The sequence below is a fragment of the Pteropus vampyrus genome, unplaced genomic scaffold (genome assembly GCF_000151845.1).
Source record: "Pteropus vampyrus isolate Shadow unplaced genomic scaffold, Pvam_2.0 Scaffold244, whole genome shotgun sequence".
NCBI lineage: Eukaryota > Metazoa > Chordata > Mammalia > Chiroptera > Pteropodidae > Pteropus > Pteropus vampyrus.
In genome coordinates, this window is record NW_011889025.1 from 3,663,786 (window position 1) to 3,687,265 (window position 23,480).

A 23,480-nucleotide genomic window follows, 5' to 3' on the forward strand; every position below is an offset into this window, starting at 1 on the left:
CCCATTGTCTCCTCATGAAAGCATATTAAATTAATCTAAAAATGGCATTTTATAAAATATATAAAACCTCAAATCCTACCCTTTAGTTATTAACATTATTTTTAAACTGAGATCAATCCAAGATTGCATTGTCTCTACAGATGATCATGACACATGTAATTATGCTCCGTGCCTTTCTAGGTTCCTCCCCTTTTAACTAGGACAGACCTTATACCAGATATTCAAATGAACAGTTTTGATTCTCATCTGGAAGTAGAGTATCCTTCTTCTTGAGACATTAATACTTAAGTTTGTAGGAGAAATTTTAATAGGGAAGCTTGGCCTTCTGTTCCACTCTGACTTTACATATCAATTCAGATGTATCTTGGGAAAAAATGAACATTTGCTGAATACTTATTGAGTACTAAGTATTATACTAACGTAATCCTTAGAACAACCATATAAAGAAGTATTATTCTCTTTTCCATTTTGCATATGAGAAAATAGAGACTCAGAGCACAAGAGTAACTTGCACAAGGTCCAACAACTGGTAATAAGTAGTGGAGATCATACTAAAGGACAAGTTGTTCTAAATATTTTCTACTGTACCAGACTTCCTTCTAGTAGGGTCTAGTTGGTTTGACCTCTCTAGGGTAGATTGAGTACATTTGCCAGGGAGGCTTCTCAAGAGGGCTTTCTTGGCTCCTGCCATAGTTCCAGTCATGCAGCACCCTGTTGATGTCCAAAGGCAATAGAAATTAAGGGGCCACAACTCATGTCCTCGTCCCTGCCTACTAGATGGAGTCTATTTTTCTCTTCTAGAACCATTTAACAGTCTTTCACTCTGTTGTTAATATAGATCAATTTACTAAATTACCACATTTTATAAATCAGTAGAAGAGCTACTAGGGCACCTGAAATGCCATCTCTACACAGGGAGGAGTGTCAACTAGCGGTTTCAGGTCAAGAATCCATACGTTTTCTGTTTTGCTTTGTTTTATCCTGGGAGTCTGCCACTGTCTCCACCAGTTAGCTAGCTTCCAGGATAACCGTGACATCAGAAGAACAACTTCACAATTTACCCTAGGTACCAATGATACCAGAAAAATTACATTCCTTCTTCTAAGACATACTAACAAAGGAACAGGAAGTTCAGAGAAATGAGGAAGAAAAAGTCCCAGTTCTGAAGCCAGAGCACGACAGAGTAACCCAGGAAAGGAAAACAGATATTGTAAGTAAAGAGCAAAAAACTCGTAAAAGCTAACTGGAGGCTACATGGAATGACCTGCAAGGGTCATATGGAGGCCCAGAAGAGATGAGGGCTGACAGACAAGTCCCTACCAAGCATTACTCCAGCTGGGAGCTGCACTGAGGGAGGCTGGAGGTAGGGGACACCAACTATAGGCATCTGCAGAAATGAGGGTAGTTCATCTGTTTTTCCCAAACTCATTCTCCCTATGGATTCAATCAAATGTGCCATTTTTATTGCTGGTTTTATTGTGGCAACTGGAAAGAATGAGGTATTGTCTAGTTGAGGGGAGTCCATTAAGGACCAATAATGAAGAGGATTAATTCATTGTCACCGTCCTAGGAGTATTTCCAGACAAAGGAAACACTATTATGAGGAAGATATAGCTCTGCCTTTCCCCATACCCTCCAACTCTGTAACCAGAGTCACTGGTTCAGGCTCTAGAAATGGTTCCCCTCTTCGATGCTTGCAGTCCACCAAGGTGTAATGATATAATAATACAGAGTGTTATAACTAAGGTAGCCCCAGGTGCAGGTTAGGTACTGCAAACACCAATTATCAATCCTGCATGTTAATCCCATCTCTACCAGAGCCAGCACATGAAGCCTTCAATAACAAATCCCTTCAAGATTGAGAGACCTCATGGTCACTGAGGTCCTTTTCAGCTAGCCATGAAAAAGCAGGAATTTCAAAGGGCTTCTCTGGCTTGATACAGAAGGAGCCATGTAGATGCAACTAAATGTTTTTGAGAGCAGCCTTCTTGGCCTAGGAGGAAAAAACAAAATCTCCCAACTTCATGCTTGAACAGGAAAAATACTCCCTATATGATATTCACTCTACCTTGGCTGTTCTAGAAGGCTAAATGAACTGTATGACATTTTCACATACCTCATTCCCATCCATACATTAATATCTACTGCTGAAGCTTTCAGACTTACTTTTTGCAAAGAGCTGAGAGATGGTTTTCCTGGTATCCTCTGAACCTTCATATTCCTTCTCTGCAAGCTGCTTGTTGGCCGTCTCTAGACGCTCTGTGGAATTAGGACACAATAAGCAGAGCCCTATACACAAACTTCCATGTTGTTGGCTCTCTCAGTGCTGATCTTGGGCAAAACAAGCCTGTTTCTTCTTGTTACACAGGGATGGGCAACACAAACATAAGTTTGCAAATGTGGGTCCCAAAACAACACTAGACCATGGCAGGGAAAAGGGAAGTGAATACTTAACATTTTCACTCCTTGCTGACAAAATCGAAGTGCAGAATTCTAAATTTCCACAAAGGAATTTATCCCTGAATATATATCTTTCATTCACCTTGCTAAAGAGCATCAAAGTTATTATAAGTCTTTAAAATCAAGTAATGTCAAAGCTGGAAGGGGATCATAAGCAGCATCTAGTTAAGTTCCCTCATTGTATATATAAGATGCCCTAAACTCAAAGATAGAAAATAACATCTCCAATGTCATCAGTTTTGAAGATGTTGAAGTGGTTATTTTTCACCATCTTCAATATTACATGTGAAGGTCAAAATACAAGGAGGGAGTCCTAGAAACAATAAAGGGTATCATTATTTCAAGGTTGCACACCCAAAAGACAGGCTTCTGAAAAAGCTATAAAGGAAGAGAGGCAGCACAGATTGTGGAAGTTGGCCAGGTAGGTCCAGGAGTCCCAGAATGGGTGCTGTCTGATTAACACATCAGCTCATCCCACTTTGATTAAGCAAGTTTGGAACCAAGTATTACTGTGGTCACCAAAACCTAGCCTGGTCTATGCCCTGCAATTTACTGATCATACTAGTGGGCTAGATGAAACTAAGCCTTAATGTATGCTCCTTAGCCCTTCCCTTCACAATCTTGGCCAGTATTTCAAAAGTTATTCCCTCACCTCTCAGATCTCTGTTGAAGTCATGCATCCTTCGAATCTCTCCCTCAAGCTTGTTTCTCATGGCTTTCTCCAGGGCCTCCCTTTTGGATGATGACTTCACAAGGTTCTCATATGCCTCTGAGACACGCTGGATTTCTGTCTCCACCTGAACAAAAAAAAAAAAAAAGGAAAGATAGTTGGATGGTTGGAGCTTGATGGGAAAGATAGTCTGAAAACATACATGTGAATCCTTAATGACAGCTTTTCCCAAGGCTTTTTCAGATGGCCAGGAGGCAAGCACAACACAGAGAGGAAAAGTTTCCCAGAAGGACGTAAAAATTAAACTTTAAGCTCAGTAATTAACTCACAGAGTCATGAAATTTCCTCAGGTTAAAAACAAATACAGTTTCTGCCTTCAGAGAAGATGACACAAAGGAATAAATTTCATAAATATAGTTATAAATGATTTTCATTTCTAATTAAGAATTTTCTTAGTTTTGAAAATAATAATGTATATAGTATGAAGATAATGTTATTCTAGGGTGTTCAAAGGGCTTTTACTTGTTTATTTCAATTTGCCTTGATATCTGCCTTCACGAGTATACCTCTCCCCATTTAAACAGAGAGAAGAGTTAAATTGTCTTTTCTAAGATGAAGTTAGTGGCAGAAGCAAACCATAAAAACTCTAAGATGCAGACTCATGCAGTATTTACTAAGGGCCAAATATTTACAAGAACTCTTTAAGGCACTGTGGGGTATGTAAATATGAGTGAGAACATTATCATTGCCCTCAAGGAGCTTTTGAGCTAATCAAGTAAAAGAATATAGGGAAAGAGACATTATTAAGAAACGTAAAAGTAGTACTAGAAAGTGCAGGGAGGAAGGGGTTACTCTGGTTTGGGGGTGAGGGGAGAGTAGGACAATTTCAGGGAGAAGATGGCATTTAGAGTCCTATCTTGATTTCAATGAGCAGAGGTGAGGGGAAGGATATTTTATTCTGAGTGAGTAAATGCACTCCCAGAATGACCAGTAGTCCCTTTTGGATGGACATTGTGGGGTACAGAAAGGGAAGCTGGTAAGATATGGCTGCAAAGATAGAATGGAGTCAGGTCATAAAAGGGCTTTAATATCAGGCATTTGGACTTTATCCCATAGTCAGTGGGAAACTAGTACAGATTTCTAAGTTGTGTTTTATGACAACCTTGCAAATCTTGTAAAATGGAAAAAACAACAACTCAAAACCTCAGAAGGTAAGAGTTTTGCCCCAAATCTGGAAGAAATAAAAAATTATACTCCAGAATATTTCTATAACCAGTATAGCTTCATTGCACTTATAATAACCACAGAGATATCTGTATATAATTTGTATAAGAAAAATAAACCCCATGGTCTATTAAGCAATTTTCAAATTAAATTTAATTCCTGCAACCATTCGGCGCTCCTTCTCAGTTTTCCACTATCCTCCTTAACAAAGCTCAGGGTAATTTATAGGGAGAAATATCAGGGTCCCAGTGGGAGCCTGGAGGAAAGGTGGGGTTACCATACAACTCAGATTCCACCTGCCCCAGCTCCAAAATTATGACTGATGCAAGACTGACTGCAAACAAATGAGGCTTACACCACAGAAAAGAGCAGACTTGAGAGTGTTTTTCTTTTTGCAGATGGCACCAAGATAGCAGCACAGAAGGGGAAAACTGGTGAATGGCATTCAGAGACATGATCGGCAAGGCCTGAGCCTGATAAAGCTTTTGAGTGAAATTCAAGTGCTGAGCTGGGAAAATAAACATTTCCATTTGAAAGAGCGGCTTGGTGTTGGTCTGTTCTGGGTAGCCTTTAGAGTACAAGCCTTTCCAGTCCCCCCACAGAATGCCACACCTGGAAGGCAGTCCTTCTCCTCAAGTTGTTCAGAGTACTATTTCAAGATCTTGTACCAATCCTTTCCCTACCCTTTGTAGATACTGTACCCTCCAAAAGAGCAAGTTGTACGTCCATTAACAGAACTTTTCAGGAAAAGAAGTCACAGAAGGGTATATCCACTACTTTGATCTGTGTGATGGTGAAGGCAGAGAAAAGGAGGAGTGGTGGTGAGTTTCCAGACTAATTCTGTCTACTTACTCCTCGCATGAACCTCAGACCTTCTTATTTGTTCTAGCATCAGCTGGTATCTACCTTATTCTCCTCACTTTCCTTTTCCTCTTCTACCTGACATGTGTCTCTCATCCACTGCAGCACTAGGTTGGCCTTCACTTCCCCCAACACTCATTCCGTGTCCCCTAACACACCAGAGAAAGAGAGTAGATGTTGAATTTCAGCTGCAAGGAAGGACCAAAGCAAAAAGGAGGAAAGGGAAGGGGCGTTGAAAAAGAATTATCATGGGAACTCCCACTCGGGAAAGTGCTATAATCCCTTTTCAGAATAAGGCAGGGGCAGGATCTAACTTCAGTGGTGAGATTTTCTAGGAACTATAGTTTTATATTTAGGATTCAAATTCAATATTTGGGAAAATATAATCAAGACAAAAGGCCTTTATGCTGGCAGGTCCTTCGCCTACACAGACATCACCAGTGTTCTTGACCTTATGAAGAAGTTCCTCTGCCTTTTGGAATTCTAAAACAATCAATTAAGTTTTCTTTTGTGCTATGGTGTCTGGGAAAACTGTATAAATATGTTTTTTCCCCCTCACATAAATGTAAAATGTTATTTCTCCTAGAAAGACGGGTAGAAAAATTTTCCAAAGTTTGATCCATATCTAACCTTCAGATATAAGAATCCTGAAGACATGCCCATAAGTCATGCAGGCACCACAAGTGGAGACTTTTACATCAGTATTAAACAAGTAAGGTTTAAAAGAGACTCTAATATTCCAACACAGGGACCTCACCTTCTGCAGTCTCGCCACCTTCTCATAACATCCTTCTAACTCCTGCTGCAAGTTCCGGTTCTCATCTGAGAGGATCTCAACCATCTGCTGGGCTCTGGAAACAATGGCAAAAGTGTCTGCTGGCATTGGCTGATAAGAAGAAGATGACTGCTGAGCCTTAGGCATAGCTGAATAGCCTTCTGGCTGCTGCTGCTGCTGCTGCTGCTGCTGCTGCTGCTGCTGCTGCTGCTGACTCAGACCCGGCTGAGTGAGACGGTAATGATCACCCTGGTGAGCCTGATTAGGAAGGAAATATTGCTGCGGCCTAGGTAGGTGAGCTGGCTGGTCTCCTTGGTTTGGGACCAATGGGTGCTGGGCAGGAGATAATCTAGTGGATGGTGGAGACTGCAGCAAGGGCAAGGAACCCCCAGATGTGAGGGAAGAAGTAGGACTGTGAGGCTGAGAGTTCCTGGACGACAATGGCAATAAGATGTCCTGTGTTGGCCTGTAAAACATGGAGGGCATGCTAAGGTTAAGCTCTCTCTCTGAAGGCACTGGGGGAGAACACAAGAAAGTGAAATGAGGCTTCCACTGCCCACAAGACACCTGCAACATGAGGAGCAGGCAGTGTTAGACTACGAGATCTCTACAAAGACCTCTACAGTCTTTTCCAGGCCTGACCTTCTGTGACTTCCAGACAAATGTGTGATCCCATGGAGGACTGAACAAGACGATCTCAAAGGTCGCTTCATGAAAATCAAAGTGATGTATTCCTGTACACTCAGTGCTCAAGTCGAAGCATTTTAAATAAGTCTTTTATAAAGTAATTTTCACCTCATTATTTTAAGCTAAACCCTTTCTGACACTCTATACATTGTCTGGCACATATAAAGAGTCACATTTAGAAAATATATTCTGCTTGCCCAGACGGAAACAGCAAACAGTAGTCAAAACCACCCCTCATTTTGCTATCTGCACCTCTCTTTGGTAATATATATATTTACAAAAAATTACTTGAGAATATGTAGGATATGTCTCTTACTACATTAGAGATACCAAATAATTATTATTTATATTAACAATTGACTGATGCCTATTAGCATTAATAATACCATGGTTTAGAGAGGATTATAGGCAACGCTATCATACTATTTTTGATTTAATGAATCACAAAATGTAAGAACAGGAAAGGCCTTAAAAAACACTTTAGACCAATTCTGTCATTCGAGAGAGGGGGAAACTGAGGTCCAGAGAGGAAGCGATCTGCCAAATATTAAAGAGTTAGTGGTAGTGCCAGGGTAGAACCCTTGTTTCCCAATTCCCATTTTCAGGCTCTATCCACTACCATAATACATTAATTTCCATGCATTGACGTTCAGATTCCCAGCCTAACACTTATAGAAAGTTCCAGTAAAAAAACTTTGGTTCTCCCAGTTTTATACCTAATACCAGAGTACTAGTCATTAAGAGAAACAATCAGAGTATGTGAATGGATCCTCCCACCATTACCACTACCGGAAACAATATCTGTCAATAAATACTAAAGACAAAAAGCTTGTTCACTCCCCAGCCCATTCCCAACTAACCTCATATACCTCCACATCCTATGGATGCTTATCCTACAGTTGATATTTCTCAATCCAGGGAGGACATATGGCTAAGAGAATGGGAATTGAATCCCAATAGAGTTTGGAGACCTTTTCTACTGCTTATTAGCTGTGTAACCTTGCTCAAGTTACCTAATTTGCATGAGCCAGTATTGTTCATGAGGTTGCGAATTAATGACAAAAATACTGGGTTCTTCTCATTTTTGAGATCAATAGGAATTGCAAAGAGTCTCTTATCTAGCTCCCAGTGAGATAGGTTGACCCTGTTAGTGATTTTACTTATGGGATATCCATTAAATCTTTACAATAAATTGCATAAAATTCATGGGAGAACTGGGATAAATCACCAGGAGCAATTAACTTTTAACTGGCATTTCGTATGCTAAAGCGCATCCCTCTTATACACACTCCAATTATCATTATTGTTCATTTATCTATCCCTTCAATAGATCCTCACTATCAGGGCTTTTTACAACTACAAAATCATTCCAAATACTTGCTCATGGATACCCAATTACCCAGATGTTCACCAAAGCCATCAAACGTACTCAAACCCTAGGTTCTGTTTCTCAGCCCCATTGATGCCTCCGGTGTACTCACATTCTTCCAATTTCATACATATGTCACTATAAATAATTGCTGAATATCAAACCGAGCACATGAACTATTTGTGGGTAGAAGAATTTACATGGTTCTCATGATTACAACTGGAAAGTTGCTACCGTACGTAACCTTGCTAAGAACTCAAAGCATTCATCCAGTCAAAAGCCCGGGAGCTGTTTAGAAACTTATTTGTGGAACAGTATTTCTCTATTTTCCATACTGTGGATCTTCACTTTCCTCAGAGGTAAATGAACTATGTGCTCTCCTTCCTCTTTGAGTAAAAGCTATTATAATTTATATATAATACATATCCCCAGAGTTAAATATAATGTCCTGGGATTTGTTGGAGATTTTGAACATCCTGGGCAGAAAAGAAGGGCTTACATTTCATGTTCTCCAACCTAGCTCTCAAAATTTAAGGGAAAAACAATCATATTAACTTTCATCCTCATTGTCAAGATTTGGAAGCCCAAGGCCTAGAAGGTGTTCTCTTTTAAAGATTGAACACCCAGTTCTGAACTGGGCTTCCTCTCCCCCACCTCCCCTGGGCCCCATCAGAAGCCCAGCCTCTCTCTCGAAAAGACCAGACACTGACCTGGAGGCTTAAAGGCCCCTCCATGCCCTAGACAGCACATGGCCTCCTGGGGGCCTCAGGAAGAAAGAGACCACAAGGTCTCTGGAAGGAGGTCTCCGAAGTCAGATAAGCGCAGGACTGCAGTTACCTTGGCCATGACTCTGGGCTCTGCCTAGAGTTAAGTGTAGACAGGGCAGCTGCCTCTCAGGTCCCCCAAACTGGAAAATGAAGTAGATTTCAGTGTACAATGATGTTGGGAAAACCAAGGTAGTCCATCCCTAGCGGGTATGAAAACATTAAGCAAGGCCTGGGTAGTGGCAAAGAGAAAGAAAGCCCTCCAGGCAATGAACTCCATCTGGGCTCCAGCATTTGCCCACCACACACACACACACACACACACACACACACACACACACACACACACACACACACAAAGCAGAGTAGTATTAACACTCTTATGAAGTTCCCCCTGAGAGGAGGGGACTGAGGAATGACAGGCATGAGGGAATGTTGGGGGGATGTCAGAGGAAGCAAAAATATACTCAAGATTAAATAATAAGAGTAATAGTAAAAATAAAGGTGGCAGCTGGGTGACTAGCACACTCCCCAGGTCCTCCCACAGCACAGCAGCTTGAATTGCTCTCCACAAACACATTAACCAGGAACAAGACTGCTGAAAGACAACAGAATCACACGATCCCATGAAAGCCTTGACCTGCCTCCTTGCCCCTTCCCTCCCTTCCTGTCCCTTTTTAATACAACCTGGGTCCCTGGTGCTCTGTGGAAAAGAGGATATGGCATACATGCAGGACAGAATCCAAAGACCAAAATCAGCATTAGCCACCCAAAGCCAGGGGAAGTCGCTCCCAGAGACAGTTTTCAAAGACACAAAGAGAAAGCAAAAGCTGACCCATCGAGCTGACAAAGCATCTTCCATCCTGCCACCTCACCATCTGGAAGCCCTCACCCTTCCTAGCCACACACCCACTCACACTCCACAGATATACGACACACTCCTGGCCCACATCTTTGCAAGCCCACACACTCACACTCTCATCAGAGCAGGTGCCACCAACAGCCTGGAACCCAATTTATTCTCCCCAGAGAAATGGCGCCTTTCCCAGGCTCAGTGATGGTGAATATGTGAACCTTGGAGAAAGCTGCAAATTCCTGATTGTTTCTCTTGCACAGCCAGCTCTGCTCTGAACTAAAGTGAGGTCACCCTTAGATTCCACTAAACAAGGATTTCAAGAAACCTCAGATCTGAGAATGATTTCAACAATTGAAAAAGGTGGCTGCTTTACAAACAGAAAGGATTTAATTTTTAAAAGCAGTTGATAAATGTATAAACCCCAGATGCAGAAATGGCTCAGCACTTAAAGACAAAGATTCAGAAAATGTTGTGTTCTTCACATGGTTTGGCCTTATTTCCCATCTGGAGTTTAGGGCATTCAGGATATTTATTTTTTTAAGTGGGGAGGAGGGCATAGGGAAGATGAAGTAATAAAAAGATTGTTTATAACATTTTGTTCATTTTCACAGTAAATGTCTAGCATTTTACTGCACCTCTAAAGGCAAACAAAGGTTTTTCTAAGAGTAATTTGTTCAAAGAGTTTGCCTTGCATCCCAATCTGTAATTTGTAGATTGAGGACTAAGAATTTCTTCTTCTAATTCTTTGGTGCCAGCAGCAGTTACTTGGAAAGGTACTCGCAAATTCTCTAGCTAGTTGGTTAAACAATATAAGATGGACAAATGTGTCACCACCTAAAAGCATAAACTTCTGGAAAGCCGTTCAACTACCTCCCCTTGCCAGTAATTTGTCAATAGGTACCACTCCCTCGCTCCATGCCCTACAAACACTTTATTGCCAGAATTTGTCCGAAGCAGACCGAAACTTCATACAGAGCATCTTCTGACTAGAACCATTTTAGGTATGATTATTCATTGAGCATAGTCCATGTCAGAAAAACCTGTTCCTCTCCCATAAAGAAAAAGAAAAGCTGTTAAACTGTTAGAGCAAAGCTGCATATTATAATACTGCTCAAGAAAGGGTAATCAGTGTGGCTCTACTGTTTTGGGGGATAGGAAGATAGATTCACAGATAATGTAGGAGGGAGGAGAAAATACAAATATCTTCTTGTAAAATATATGCAGCTAAATTTCTCTGGTGGTTTAATCAGTATGAGAAGAAAAAAAATCCCTCTTTGGGTTCCTTATTATTTACTTAGGCAGATCAAAGAGCTTTTCCATCTAGCTTCAAATACTGTGGGAGTCATTTCAGATCACAAACAATACTGGTGAATGAATTCTGAAAATAGCTTTTCTGGAAAGGCAGGCCATGTGCTGAGTGGGGCTTTAGATTCTGCTCCACGCTGCAGCCAACACACTCTCCTCCCACAAGGCAAGAGACGTCAGCTCATCCACATAAGGGAGAGAGTCTCACAGACTCTTCCAGGCTGATTGGAAGAGCAAAACAAAAACCCCCAGCTTCATTGACATTTTGCTGTCTTAGATGGGTTTCCACCAAGCTAAGCAGTCCATCAGACCAACCCCTCCCTTGTTCTTTCGTTTCACTGGGCAGATGGGAATCGGGTTCTTGTTCTCATTTAAACCGGAAGGGCCCTGTCCATTACCCCATTTCCTGTTTCAAGCCACTTATCAGAACTCAGGCTCCTGCCCTTTGAAAGCTGTACAGAGGAGGCTGAAAAAAGGTTAGAGATCCAACTGGGTTAAGGAAAAAAAATTCTAAACTGGCCAAGTTAGGGGTGGAGCTCAAAGTGAATTACTTCTAGCTAAAAATGGACCTGAAAGAGGAAAAGAATGAAATACCAGGAAATGCCAGGTGCATTCTCTTACCTTATGTTTACTCCACCCCCTGACTGCCTTGTCTCTTGAGTCACCACATGAACCTCAAGCTGAGAGGCTCTTCCCCAAAAGAGTAAGAAGTGGACAGAAGGCAAAGTGTTAGATATCAAAGCGATCACAGGCCTAGTGGTGGGGGAGGGCTTTGGAAAAGGCAAATCTAGGTTCAAGGACTTCAAACATTGTGGCTTCAAACATTCATGGCCACCCATAATTACTCGTGGTAACAGGACAAGAAGAACACTATATAACTTCCATCAATGTTCCCATGTCTGAAACCTTCCCTTTGCCCCATTTGCTGAAATACTACTGATCAGAGACATGGCTCTAATAATAACACTAGGAATGATGAACAGAATCATGGAATCATAGGGTCTGGTTGATACAATGGGCCCTTGGACAATTCAGAAGTGTATTTAGGAAGAACTGAATATATGAAATAGTCCTCATGAACTAATGGCAAGTGGTACAGAAGTCATGAGTATATTTTTCTTTCTATATTTTAGCATCTGACCAAAACCTCTATATAATATGATGTGAAATTAACTTAGATGTTTAAAAACATGACAGACAACTAACGAAGTCTCTAAAGAAGAAAGATGAAGCAATCCAGACTTCATAAACTACAAGGAAGTACATGACAAGTTACATTCTGAACTTGCACATATATAGTTCCCCCCACAGTAATATCTGGGTATTTGTTTAGTGTCTGAAAGAAGCAGTAATTCTCCAGAAAGATGTGTTCACAAAAATATGTGATGAGTTTTGTGGAAGGGAATAAGTAGAAGTGGATATTCCAGACTAAGTAGATAAGTAAATAAGTAGAAGGATATTCCAGACTAACTAAAGTCCAAGACAATTTGCTTCTGCTCCTCAAGGAAGGGCTTAATAACTCACAAGATGAGGAACACTGACCCTTCCTTCAATAGCCAAGGAGACAGGACAGTGAATAGCTACTGAAATTAAGTCTTGTGCTCCTGTTCATTCACTAGGCAGCTGAGGCCAGTTCAACCTATAAAGTTAAGGGAATGTTAATGCAGTGCTAATTATGGCTAGAAACTCAGATTGGCAGGAAATTTACTAAGTCAGAGGCCAGCCATGCATTGCAGAGTCTATTATACCAAACACCTGCCCATTCCTTCCATTAAGATTCCCAACACACAGCAAAAGCTGGTTAGGGAGGAGGTCAGGAAATTACAGAAAGGGAACTCTCTTACCTGGCTGCTCCATACTCAGGGGGATGCTGATACCTCATCAGTTGCCCCTCTGGTCTCCCTGGCTGGTTCAGACGATGCTCACTATAGAAGTGCCCTGTCTCTTGGGCCTTGCACACTAGAGACTGCGGTGGCATGCCCTTGAAGGGATACTCTGGTGGGGGGCCTCGATGTTCCATGCCCTTCAGGCTATGCTGGCTGGGAGGTGGCCCTTGGGCCTTGTAGAACTCATTGGAACTTGTGGAATTCTTGTAGAGGTCATTAGGTTGTGGTGGGGAGAGGGGAGCACTGGTAACAGGTGGATGGGCCTTAATTCCACTGGTGGCCAGTGACATCTGCATTAGTCGTTCACTCAAAGAGCGGACATGCCCTTGCTTAAGGTCTCTGAGTCCTTCATCCTGGTGCATCTTCCCAGGATTGAGCCGCTGAACTGATGGGCGTCCCTCAGTCCTCATCTTCTGATTGGTGACTCCAGTGACATAGAATGCAGCTCCAACACTGGCATGCTGTTGGCCCCGAAAGTACTGTGATTGGACTTTGGCTTCTTCATAGGTCGGGAGTTCTTCATTATTCTGCATTCGAGGGGAAAGCTGCTTCTCCATGATGATGTTTTCTGACTGGATTTCCTGCCCCTGGGGTTCTTGTCGAGCAGCATGTGCCACAAGCTGTTGGTGGTGGTCCTGGGGACTCAACACATCATTCTGAGGACCTGGGTTCCCACTGCCACTGGGGAAAGGAGGGCCATTCCCTGTGGCTTGCTGGTGTATGGCAAGCAGGTTACGATTCTCATTAGGATTGCCATAGCGAAGCTGCTCTTGTAATAGACGCTGCAATACCGTGATTCCTCCACTTGGCTGTTCTTCAGAATTTCTCATCTCTATTGCTGGTGGTGCCTTGTGAAGAGAGAGAGAAATTGGGCACCTGGGCTGCCCTTGACCTAGGAAGGGGAAACAGGAAGCTTAACACCCAGTTGATGGATAAATCATTCCTCTAAAGGGGATGAAAATGGGTATTTGGGGGTGAGAATTCCATTGCAGTGACAAAGCAGATAACTGAATCTAGAATTAACAGGTTAATTGTTGGCAACTCCTGGCTCTAGCATTGATATGATGAGGGACTCGGAGGCATAAGAGCTCTCTATTTCCTCTTTCATTTTTAGCATATGTTAAATATTCAATCTTGACTAACTCTTAAGAGAGCTGGGCAAACTTGGAGCAGTCAAGTAGGGTGATCAGAGAAGGCAATTTTCCTAGGTCCTTTCAAGGTTCATCTCTCTGTATTCTATTTAAATTAAAAATCCAACTCTTATGGCTTTGGGAGAGGGGGGCAGGATGGTGGGGAGAAGCTACCCCATAGACAGGATCTGTAAAGTGGTTCAGCATGTGAAGAGAGCTACAAAATGCCAAATAATAAGTAAAATAAATAAAAAGTGAAGAGAGCTTGGCTTCCACCAGATAGATATGATCCCTGCTTGATGTATATAATTTTCTCTGATCTCATAAAATTCTGAAATATATCTTTTTTAAAAAAGAAATCCTTTTTGTATTGTCCATTTTGAATGCTCCTTGGCTTAATAAGAGAAGGCCTTGGAATAACTGCTATTGACAGTTTCTCTTTCAGCCATCCAGGAATTGTCTTTGAGATGCTGTTGTTGTTATTGTTGTTGTTGTTGTTGTTATTATTGTTGTTGTTGTGTAGGAGGAGCTTAAAGGGGAAACCCTCTTTCATTTGAAGTATGCCTCTGAGAGCATTTAGAAATTGAAAAATTAAAAGGTCATCCTTCTGGAAAGTGTATAATTACAACATACCACCACCACCACCAATTCTTCTTAAGGAAGTAATATGGATTGAGTGAAACAGATACCAGTAGTAAGACAACTCAAGATTCAAATTATAAGCATGCCATGGGTTTATAGGGTAACCTAAGGAATTGATTCCTCTTTTTCCTCTTTTCTTCTCTTCTGTTCTCCAACCTGAAAATAGTAGTAGATGACCTCTCCTCTCCTCTTCTCTTCTCTCTTTCTCTCTCTCTCTCTCTCTCTCTCTCTTTCTCTCTCTCTCTCTCTCTGTCGTGCTAAGTACTGCAATTCAATATTAATGTTCAATAATGAAACTTTCACTCTAAGGATCATAAGTAGTGTTAAAGAATGGACATGATGTCACACCAAGTCGCAATAAAGGTCAACCTAACCAGTCTCAGGTTCCTAGATGAGAACTCTTGAATCCTGGTGACCAGGCCCTGATTTCTACATTAAATAGCCTCCAATCTCTCTGGCAACAAGAGCTCCTTTCCTTTAGTCTTAAATGGAGTGATCCAGAAGATGTGTATGGTAGATGGAAAAAAATCATCTTCTCTCTTCATACTTCTTGCATGATTACTGCTACCTGGTTTTCTTATTGTATACAGCAGTTTGATCCCACAGTTAAAACCTTCCAAAACACCTTTTTAAATCCCATTTATCATATTCTTTGGGGAAGTGAATACCAAGAGGCTGAGCAACCTGCCCTCTACTCTTCTTTTCCTTCTTCCCGGTGACCCTCATGGACACTTGTCTTTAAACCGTCAGATTGGTATTTTCCGATAAACTAACATATAAAGCTCTTTCGGTGCCCGAAACTGGAAATATGACTACCAAACTACTTTTCCTTCCTCAAAAAAATGGAAATGGGAGCAGGTATGGTTACAATAAAATCACTTATAAACCCACCCTGCAAGGCAGGGAAATCCAGACATTGAGCTGCCCCAGACACTGAAGAGTATACCACCCCCTCCCATCCCACACCCACCCCATCCTGCACGCACAGGCTCACACGTACACACAAGCGCGCACACACACACACACACACACACACACACACACACACACACACCAATGGTCCATACCTATTTCTGCTTTCTTTCAGGCTTAAAGCCTTGATCAGGATAGGGAATTCTTGCTTATGAGCAGCTCCAGAAACCGCAACGACAGATTCCCTCTCCCCTAACACTCAGGTTCAGGGTAAGCGCCGCCAAGAGTCCAACCACTGGTCACTCTGAAATGTTCAGGAGGGGGAGGGAGGGAGAAATAAAAATGTTGTTTCTATTTTGCCACCAATGGCCAACAGTTAACCAAACCAGTCCTTCCAAGAGAATGATTTGTCCTCCCATGTGCTTGCCTTTTATATGAGTGGCAGTGTCCATTTACACCAGGAGAAAAAGAAACCTTGCTATCCAGCAGTGTGTTCAGGAGGTTGGCCAGTCTCCAGGGAGTGGCAATGTTTAGGTCTGAGACTGGAAAAGATTGCTGTTCTAGACTTACACCTCCAAAAAGTTGCTGTTTCCATTGTGAGTTGGAATTGTGGTGATGACAAAAGCCATAACCACTGTCATCTTTAGGGTGCAATCTTTAAAATGCTATCAGTAGAAGGGCAGGTGAGTAAGGCTCACTGCCCTACATCCTAGAAAGAAAGGCAGTCATCAGAAGGTAGGTTTTTGGTCAAGGACAGAATGCTCAGTGAAACTCCCAATTTAACTGCCACAGCCTCAGATGGGCAGAAGAAAACTCAAACTCCTTTTTAACCGAGTTACTAAGTACTTATTGCATGTTGGCTATTTCAGACATTGCCAGCCTCGTGCTAAACAAAATGAGGAATACGAAACACACACAACATGTAATTCTTGTCCTCATAGAATTAACAATCTGATCAACGGTCCATCCATTCTTACTGGAGTAGCAAAGGCAATTGCCCTTCTCAATGCATAGCAGCAACTCTCCGTCTTCAAGGAGAAGATGCCTCTGCTTGCATTCTCAGCACTTCTACTTCTCCAGTATCTCCACAAAAGGAAAAAAAAAAAACTAGACTCACACTATAGAAACTGGCTGCAAACACCCACCACATATGGATTTGAGTGGGGCAAACCTCATTTCTAATTACTGCTTTGACCTTTTGAAAAGGCCTGTAGTTCCAACCAAAATGGTTACCAAACTGAGGAATTTGTGTTTAGGTGAGTTGCACGTGATCCACATTCCTATCTTTCATCTTAGCTTAGCCATGACTCACTCATATCACTTAAAGAAAAAGGCTTTAATCTGCAGTACCAGAGACACCGTTTGAGAGGCAATGCAATGCAAAGGAAGTACACAAGCACCTCTTTATTTTGGGAGCATGTCCAAAACATCTAAGTTAAAAAAAAAAAATCCACCAAAACCACACAGTGATTAATTTAACATCGTTTCCTTGCAATGTTGCCAAAAATAAAGTGAACAGATACAGAGTGAACAGACATGGAAATATGTCTTTCCATCTTGTTTCAGCCCAACATGTAATCACAATAAAAAACAAAACCATCTTAAATCTGCAAGGTAATTATTTTGGAGTGCCTCCCCTAATTTCAAAGAGAGGACCAACTTCTAACAGGAATCAAAGATGGATTATTAAGAGTTATGGTAAATAACCACCATGCTTCTATTATCTAATTCTGAACAAAACAGTTTTCTTTTTCTTTTCAACTGAAACACATAGAAAACAGTCCAAGGCTTTTAAACTTGAAACCCTTTAGAGAAACCATCATACAATTATTTGCCAGTACTATTGAGATTCTTCATGTGGACCTCGACTGGCTTGTTCCTGACACCCAGCTCCTCAAAAAAAAAACAAACAAACAAACAAACAAACAAACAAAAACAAAACAAAACACTTTACTGTCCAAAGTCTTGCTCTCTTCCATTAATTTTGTCCTCTCTCTTCCATATCCTTTTCAAAACCCAAATCATTTTGTGTCAACGGGACACACACAAATTGTTTCTCCCCACCTCCCCACTCCCTAGCCTTTCTTGTTTCTGTTTAAAAGAAGAAATCAGTCTAAGAAAAAAGCTTTGCTGACTTCTCTCTAGTTTCCTGATTGTTTTCTTAGAACTTATGTTCATCTACATGTTGAGTCACATAAAAAGAAAAACACTACTCCATTTACTTATTAGAGAAAAGAAAGGAAAATATCCCTTGTCTCATGCACAAGAACTAAAATAGTATGAACTCTGCAACCTTTAATCTGCCCACAGCTTTAATCACACCACTGTCAGAGGTCTGACATCATCCTCGATCAATGAAATAACCTCGTTTCTCCTGGACAAACAGACTGTCCCTGAGGATATTTGAAAGGGGAAGAAAAGATATTTGTGGTTCTTTCTTTAAAAATGCAATTTGGATCTATATATTCAACTCTTCTGTAATAACAACGGGGCAGCAAAGCCAAGCTAAATTCTTACTCCATTTGCAGTCATTGGCCTCTCTTCTAGTATACCTGGGAGGTTGAGCCAAAACACATTACTGAGAGCCCAGATATTTCTCAAGCCAAGGCCAGGAAAATCAAAATTACAAGGTAGCTGGAGCAGACCAAATTCCCACCCTTCAAATACATTTTGAAACATGCTTGTAAGATCTTCTTTCTATCCCTTCTATCTCCTCCTCCTATTCTGCCCCCACCCCTCACTACACCAACCAAGATGAAGAATCTAAGTCTAGGAAACCTGTTTCTCTGCTAAATCTTGGTCAACTTGTTTCATACAATTTTACTTCCAGCTAAATGGAAAAGAGCCAGTTCAGTTTTCTCTATCTCTACATGCATATATTTGTGCATAAAACACACACACAGATGCACGGACACACACACACACACACACACACACACACACACACACTCACACACAAAGAGGAAGGCAAAAACAGCCCATTGAATTCTCTCGTGTCCTCTTAGGTTGGTCCATATTGTGGCCCGAAGCATCCTAGGGAACACCTTTCCCAACAGTTTTTCAACCCAGGATACTAATTTACTTTCTTTGGGATGTAAGAAACATTAGTCCTTTTCCAGGTTATCCCTAAACTTTCCATGGGTAATGGGGCGGGCTATATCAACACCATGGTTATGAGCCTGAACCTAGAGTCACTCTGTCCAAGTTCAAATCCTAGATCTATGGCTTACTAACTGACCTCATGCATGTCTCTTGACCTCACCAAGTCTCAATTTCATCATCTGCAAAATAGGGATAACAGTTCTCATACCTCGTAGGGTTGTTATGAAGATGAAGGGAGGTAATCCACGTAAAATAAAAGCACAGAGCCTGGAACATAGTAAAGACTCAATAAAAGTTAGCTATAATTATTTTAAAGTGGCCTTTTCTAGAAGGGTGCAGTAATTTTATTAAGTAGAGTTGTTTTTATAAAACCTTTATTTGCAACTCAGTGTTTCGTGCAGGGGTCCTTAAATCAGCAAAGGTTAAAACTAGACTTGTGGAAGACTACCTAGTGGTCCAACCTCCTCTTTTTACAGATGAGATGCCAGACCTTAAAAGGGGTAAGAGCCTGGACCAGGATGCAGGTTTTATTACTCCTAGGGCCATAGTTCTTCCACTACAATATATTATCTCGCACATTAGCTCGTACATAGAAGATGCTTAATAAATATTTATTAAATTCAACTGACTCCAGTTTTAAGAGACTATAAACCCGGCTTAATGGTACCATCAATTTTTCAATTCCATTGGAAGTAAAATGATAATGGCCGGGGGAAAATCCAAAGAAGTGAGAGGGATGGGTTTAGTTAGACGTATAACAGAAGACCCTTACAAAATCCTCTTTAGGTTAAGAGATGCAGGTAAGTCATAGAGTAACATGAACCTCTACTGATCAATCTTTCCAGGCCCCTGTTCTAGGTCTTGTCTTCATCGTAACAATGACATTTACTTAAGTCTAGCGCTAGTTTAAGAAAAAGCTTTGAGTTGGCCCCACCTATTTGCTCCTATCTCTACCTCTTTCTAGATCAGGTTGGAAAATTATTTTGAGAACCACATTTCTTGGTATTTCCAAAGCTTACTGAGGATGACTGTTAGTTATCTGTTTCTGAGATGGCAATTCAAAGGTGTGATCAATTTGGTCCTAGTTTTACTTTTCTGTACTCTAAAGCAATTAAGTTCAACATGTTAATATGCAAAAGTGATCAAATCTAAAATGTACATGAGCAGTGAAATAATGGGTAACAAAGAGACTCCTACTGCCACCACTCTTCCAACTCCCTCCACATATACCCATTCCAAGGAAGGAATAAATAGATCACTCCATCACATCCCATTTCTTCTTGCCTCAGAAAAAAGTATAGGCAGTCCATGAAATCAAATTGAGCATAACCGAAAAAAGTTTAAGCATATACCTAGAAGCTGCTGCTTTACCTATATCTTATCTTCAGTGGCAGACTACCCACTTTTATTTTTTTATTTTTACTTTCTTACAAGTAATATAAGCATAACATGCAAATATTTATAACAAAGGGAAACTTCATTCATAATCCCAGCACCTCAACCCAAACACTGTTAGTATTACAGACTATTTCCTTTAGTTTTTTTTTCTTTGTGTATTTGTGTTCTTACAAAGCAATGAAATATGAATGCACATATAATTTTGGATCCTACATTTCACTTTATCATAAGCACTTTACCCATTTTATCATATATACTTCATAACAAACATTGCAATGGCTGTGTAAATAAATGAGTGTATCAAGATTCAATTATCAATTCTCCAATTATTAAGACATTTAAATTGCTTTAAATTTTATTCTAGTCTAAATAATGTCATAAAAACATATTTTTGATTTAGCCATTTTTTCAGTATTTTGGATAGTTTCCTAATGATATAAACACAGAAGTGAAATGAATGGGTCAAGGAGCATGAATGTTTTTAGACAACCCACTAAAAAAATAAAACTAGCAAAACATCAACGCCCCATGAAATCTCTCCTTCATTTAATGAAAAGTTCTTTTGCTCCCAATTTTCCACCAGGGCAGAGAAAGACTCCTAGGAGGGAAAGAAGCCAAGAGAAGTACTGTAGTATCCCAGTGGCTTGCAAAATGGCAGAGTGGAATGTAGGCTCCCTCTGTGAATCCGGCTTGTATGCACTTGCCCCAAATTGCCACCGGGCCAAGAAGCTAATTAGTAAAAGCATCAGGTGGGTGAGAACAGGTTCATGGCCTGTAATGGCTTATATCATGTTTCATTTTTGCCCTTGGAAAGATCTGACAGTCAGCTTAAAGACATTCAGTTCTTGTGACTTGATCTACTACATTCTCAGAATTAAATTTGTTAGCCTTCAGATTCCAATCTTCAATATATTTTAAAGGGTATTTTGCTGTATAGAACTAAGCATACATGACCAATGAGCCTGTGCGTGTACCTCTATTTTTCAGCCACAATTAAGGTGGCATATTTAAGGTCAGCCCTCTTTAATATTATATGGCTAAATGGCACCTGTCTTAAATGGTCAATGTGTTATGGACAGAGGTTTATTTGCAGACCCAACCATAAAAGTCATCCAGTCCTAAGGCAAGAGAGGCCAACAGGCCAGAGATGCCTCTGGCTTAGCAAGAGCAGACAGAACAGGCATTTCTTTCTGGGTTGCTTAGAACTCTCAGAAGAGAGCAGTGCTTTCCACCATCTCTTTGAAGGTTTTTTCCTAATTGTCCATCTTCCCTCTGACCCCAACTCTGTTCAATATGCAAAATTATTTTTTTCTCCTCAGTGTTTCTGCTGAACTTTGTACACATCTCTATTAGATCTCTTATCACAATGTATTTTCCACAAACATTTATTAAGCACTAAACTATAGCCAGGCACTGTACAGGTCATAGAGTGGATGAGAGAGAGAGAGAGAGAGAGAGAGAGAGAGAGAGAGAGAGAGAAATAAAACAGAGTCCAGTCCTCAAGGAGTTCCCAGTCGAGCAGAGGGGGCACAATATAATAGGAAACCAGAGGTATGATCAGATATCTCTGGCAACACAGAGGACCCTGCAAAAACCTCTGGGACACCTGAGCAAAGCTTCCAGAAGAAAAGACCTATGAATTAAGTAGGAGACATAGAACCTGATCAACAACTTGATGCTGGGGAAGTTGGAAAGGGAAGAGTCAAAGATAGGTTGAGATATATCTTTGGAAATCATTAGAATATGGATAATAGCTAAGGTCAACCAGTGGGCTGGATCATATATAGTAGGAGCAGAATGGAACCAAGTGTGAAACTAAGAATAGGTCCCTGAAAACACTGAGCAAGGGTCAGATACTTTGCAAATGTGGAAGTGAGAGAGAAATTCATTTATTTACCCCATGACTCTCCACCCTTTCCCATATACCTTCAATCTAGACCTTGGAGTACACTGCTCCAGGAACAGAAGTCCCTAGTTACAATGCAGAAAGAAAATAAGAAATTAATTCTTGTCTTGTAAGCTTCTAAGTACTCAGGCAGAAATCACTGCAATAGGTTGAACCAGAAATTGAAGTTGCTAGACTGCAATATCTTAAGAGGGCATGGGCTATGTGCAAGCTTTTTCTCTGTATCATTTCCAACAGCTAAAACATTAATTGGTACATAAAATATGCTTAATAATTGCATATATATAATAACTGCACATAAATCACAACTTCCAAAAGACTTTGCTAGAGGCCACAGAAAGAGAAGAAAAGGAATGTAAGACAGAATAGCAGGAACGATAATACTATTACCTTCAGTTTTTCAGCCTTTCTTCTAAGGAGACAAAAGCTCTTTCACTTCTGTTATCTTATTTGTCCTTCTCAGCAGCTCTGCGAGGAAATAAAAGCTGATGTGATTAATTCCATTTTACAACAGCAGAAGTTTAAGTCCAGAACAGATAGCTAATGATAACTAATTTGACCAAGGTTTCACTGTGGCTCACTGGTGGGGCCAGGATAAGAACCTGGGTCTTGTGACTTCTTGTCCTGTGCTGGTTTACTAGACAAAGACCTCTACAGAACTGACTCTCCAGTTTGCAAGAGGGCAGTCTACAAGAGAAATTCGTTAGGAAAGCAGATTCCCTCAGGACTCCAAAAGTATCTTGAGCAAGCCAGTGCACTGTACCTATAAGAAAATACCTAAGGTTTCCCCTTACCAACACTGGAATAGCTAAGTATAATTTGCAGTGGTGCTCCACTAACATAATTTTTGTTGTTCTCCTTTTTTGAAGGGAGCTCTGGTTGCCTTCAGTCTGGTTTTTGTGTCTGAGTGGGGCTCAGGTGCTGTCTGTAGGTGTGGCATCCAGCAGGTGCATGGATAGGAGCCAGTGTTTCATATCTTCATACCAAAGGGCCTGAATCACTCCCCAAAGTCAGCCCCTCCTCCTCCCGCTGACTTGCAAGCCTCAAGAACCTGTCTTGACTGAGTTGTTGCAAAACTAAATCTAGATCCTATCTTCCACAGAAGGACTAGGGTGAAATCAGTTAAACTACAATTCATATAACCCAGGCAACTTTCCCACTTTCTAAAACTAGTGCAGGCATATGCTGCAGGTATAGTGTCAGAGAATATATGTAAAGAATGACTGTCCTAGTCATTCTAAAGGAAATTGAGGACCATAACAGACCCATATTACATAGTTAGCATTTATTATATTACAAATGGCCCTGAAACCTCAGGAGTAAGTATTCATTTCCCTAAAACAGACAGAGTACAGTAGAAAACGTGCTAGGAATCCTGCACTCCAGTTCCCATAATAAACATTTTTCTGCAGGCTGCCAAGGGAGAACTGTTTAGCCTAGTCACAAAAAGTACCAGGTCAGGAAAGTCATCACATTGCCCTAATGAATGCATGAGAGCCTAAGGCAAACAGAATGTTCTTGGGGGTAAAGGGA

At 40.9% G+C, this 23,480-nt stretch overlaps 1 protein-coding gene across 4 annotated transcripts in view; it reads right to left on the reverse strand.

The window, feature by feature from the left end:
• Window positions 1-23,480, reverse strand: part of AMOT (angiomotin) — a 68,622-nt gene that overhangs the window by 38,202 nt on the left and 6,940 nt on the right. The window contains exons 2-7 of one of the 4 annotated variants that reach the window (XM_011374354.2): window positions 22,338-22,415; window positions 15,697-15,845; window positions 12,816-13,749; window positions 5,973-6,456; window positions 3,113-3,257; window positions 2,167-2,259 (exon numbers count right to left, since the gene is read on the reverse strand). In XM_011374354.2, the coding sequence (XP_011372656.1) occupies window positions 2,167-2,259; window positions 3,113-3,257; window positions 5,973-6,456; window positions 12,816-13,687 (1,594 nt within the window). In that variant the 5' untranslated portion in view covers window positions 13,688-13,749; window positions 15,697-15,845; window positions 22,338-22,415. The remainder of the gene's footprint in view (window positions 1-2,166; window positions 2,260-3,112; window positions 3,258-5,972; window positions 6,457-12,815; window positions 13,750-15,696; window positions 15,846-22,337; window positions 22,416-23,480) is intronic. The other 3 variants (XM_011374355.2, XM_023520007.1, XM_023520008.1) reach the window with 3 other exon arrangements.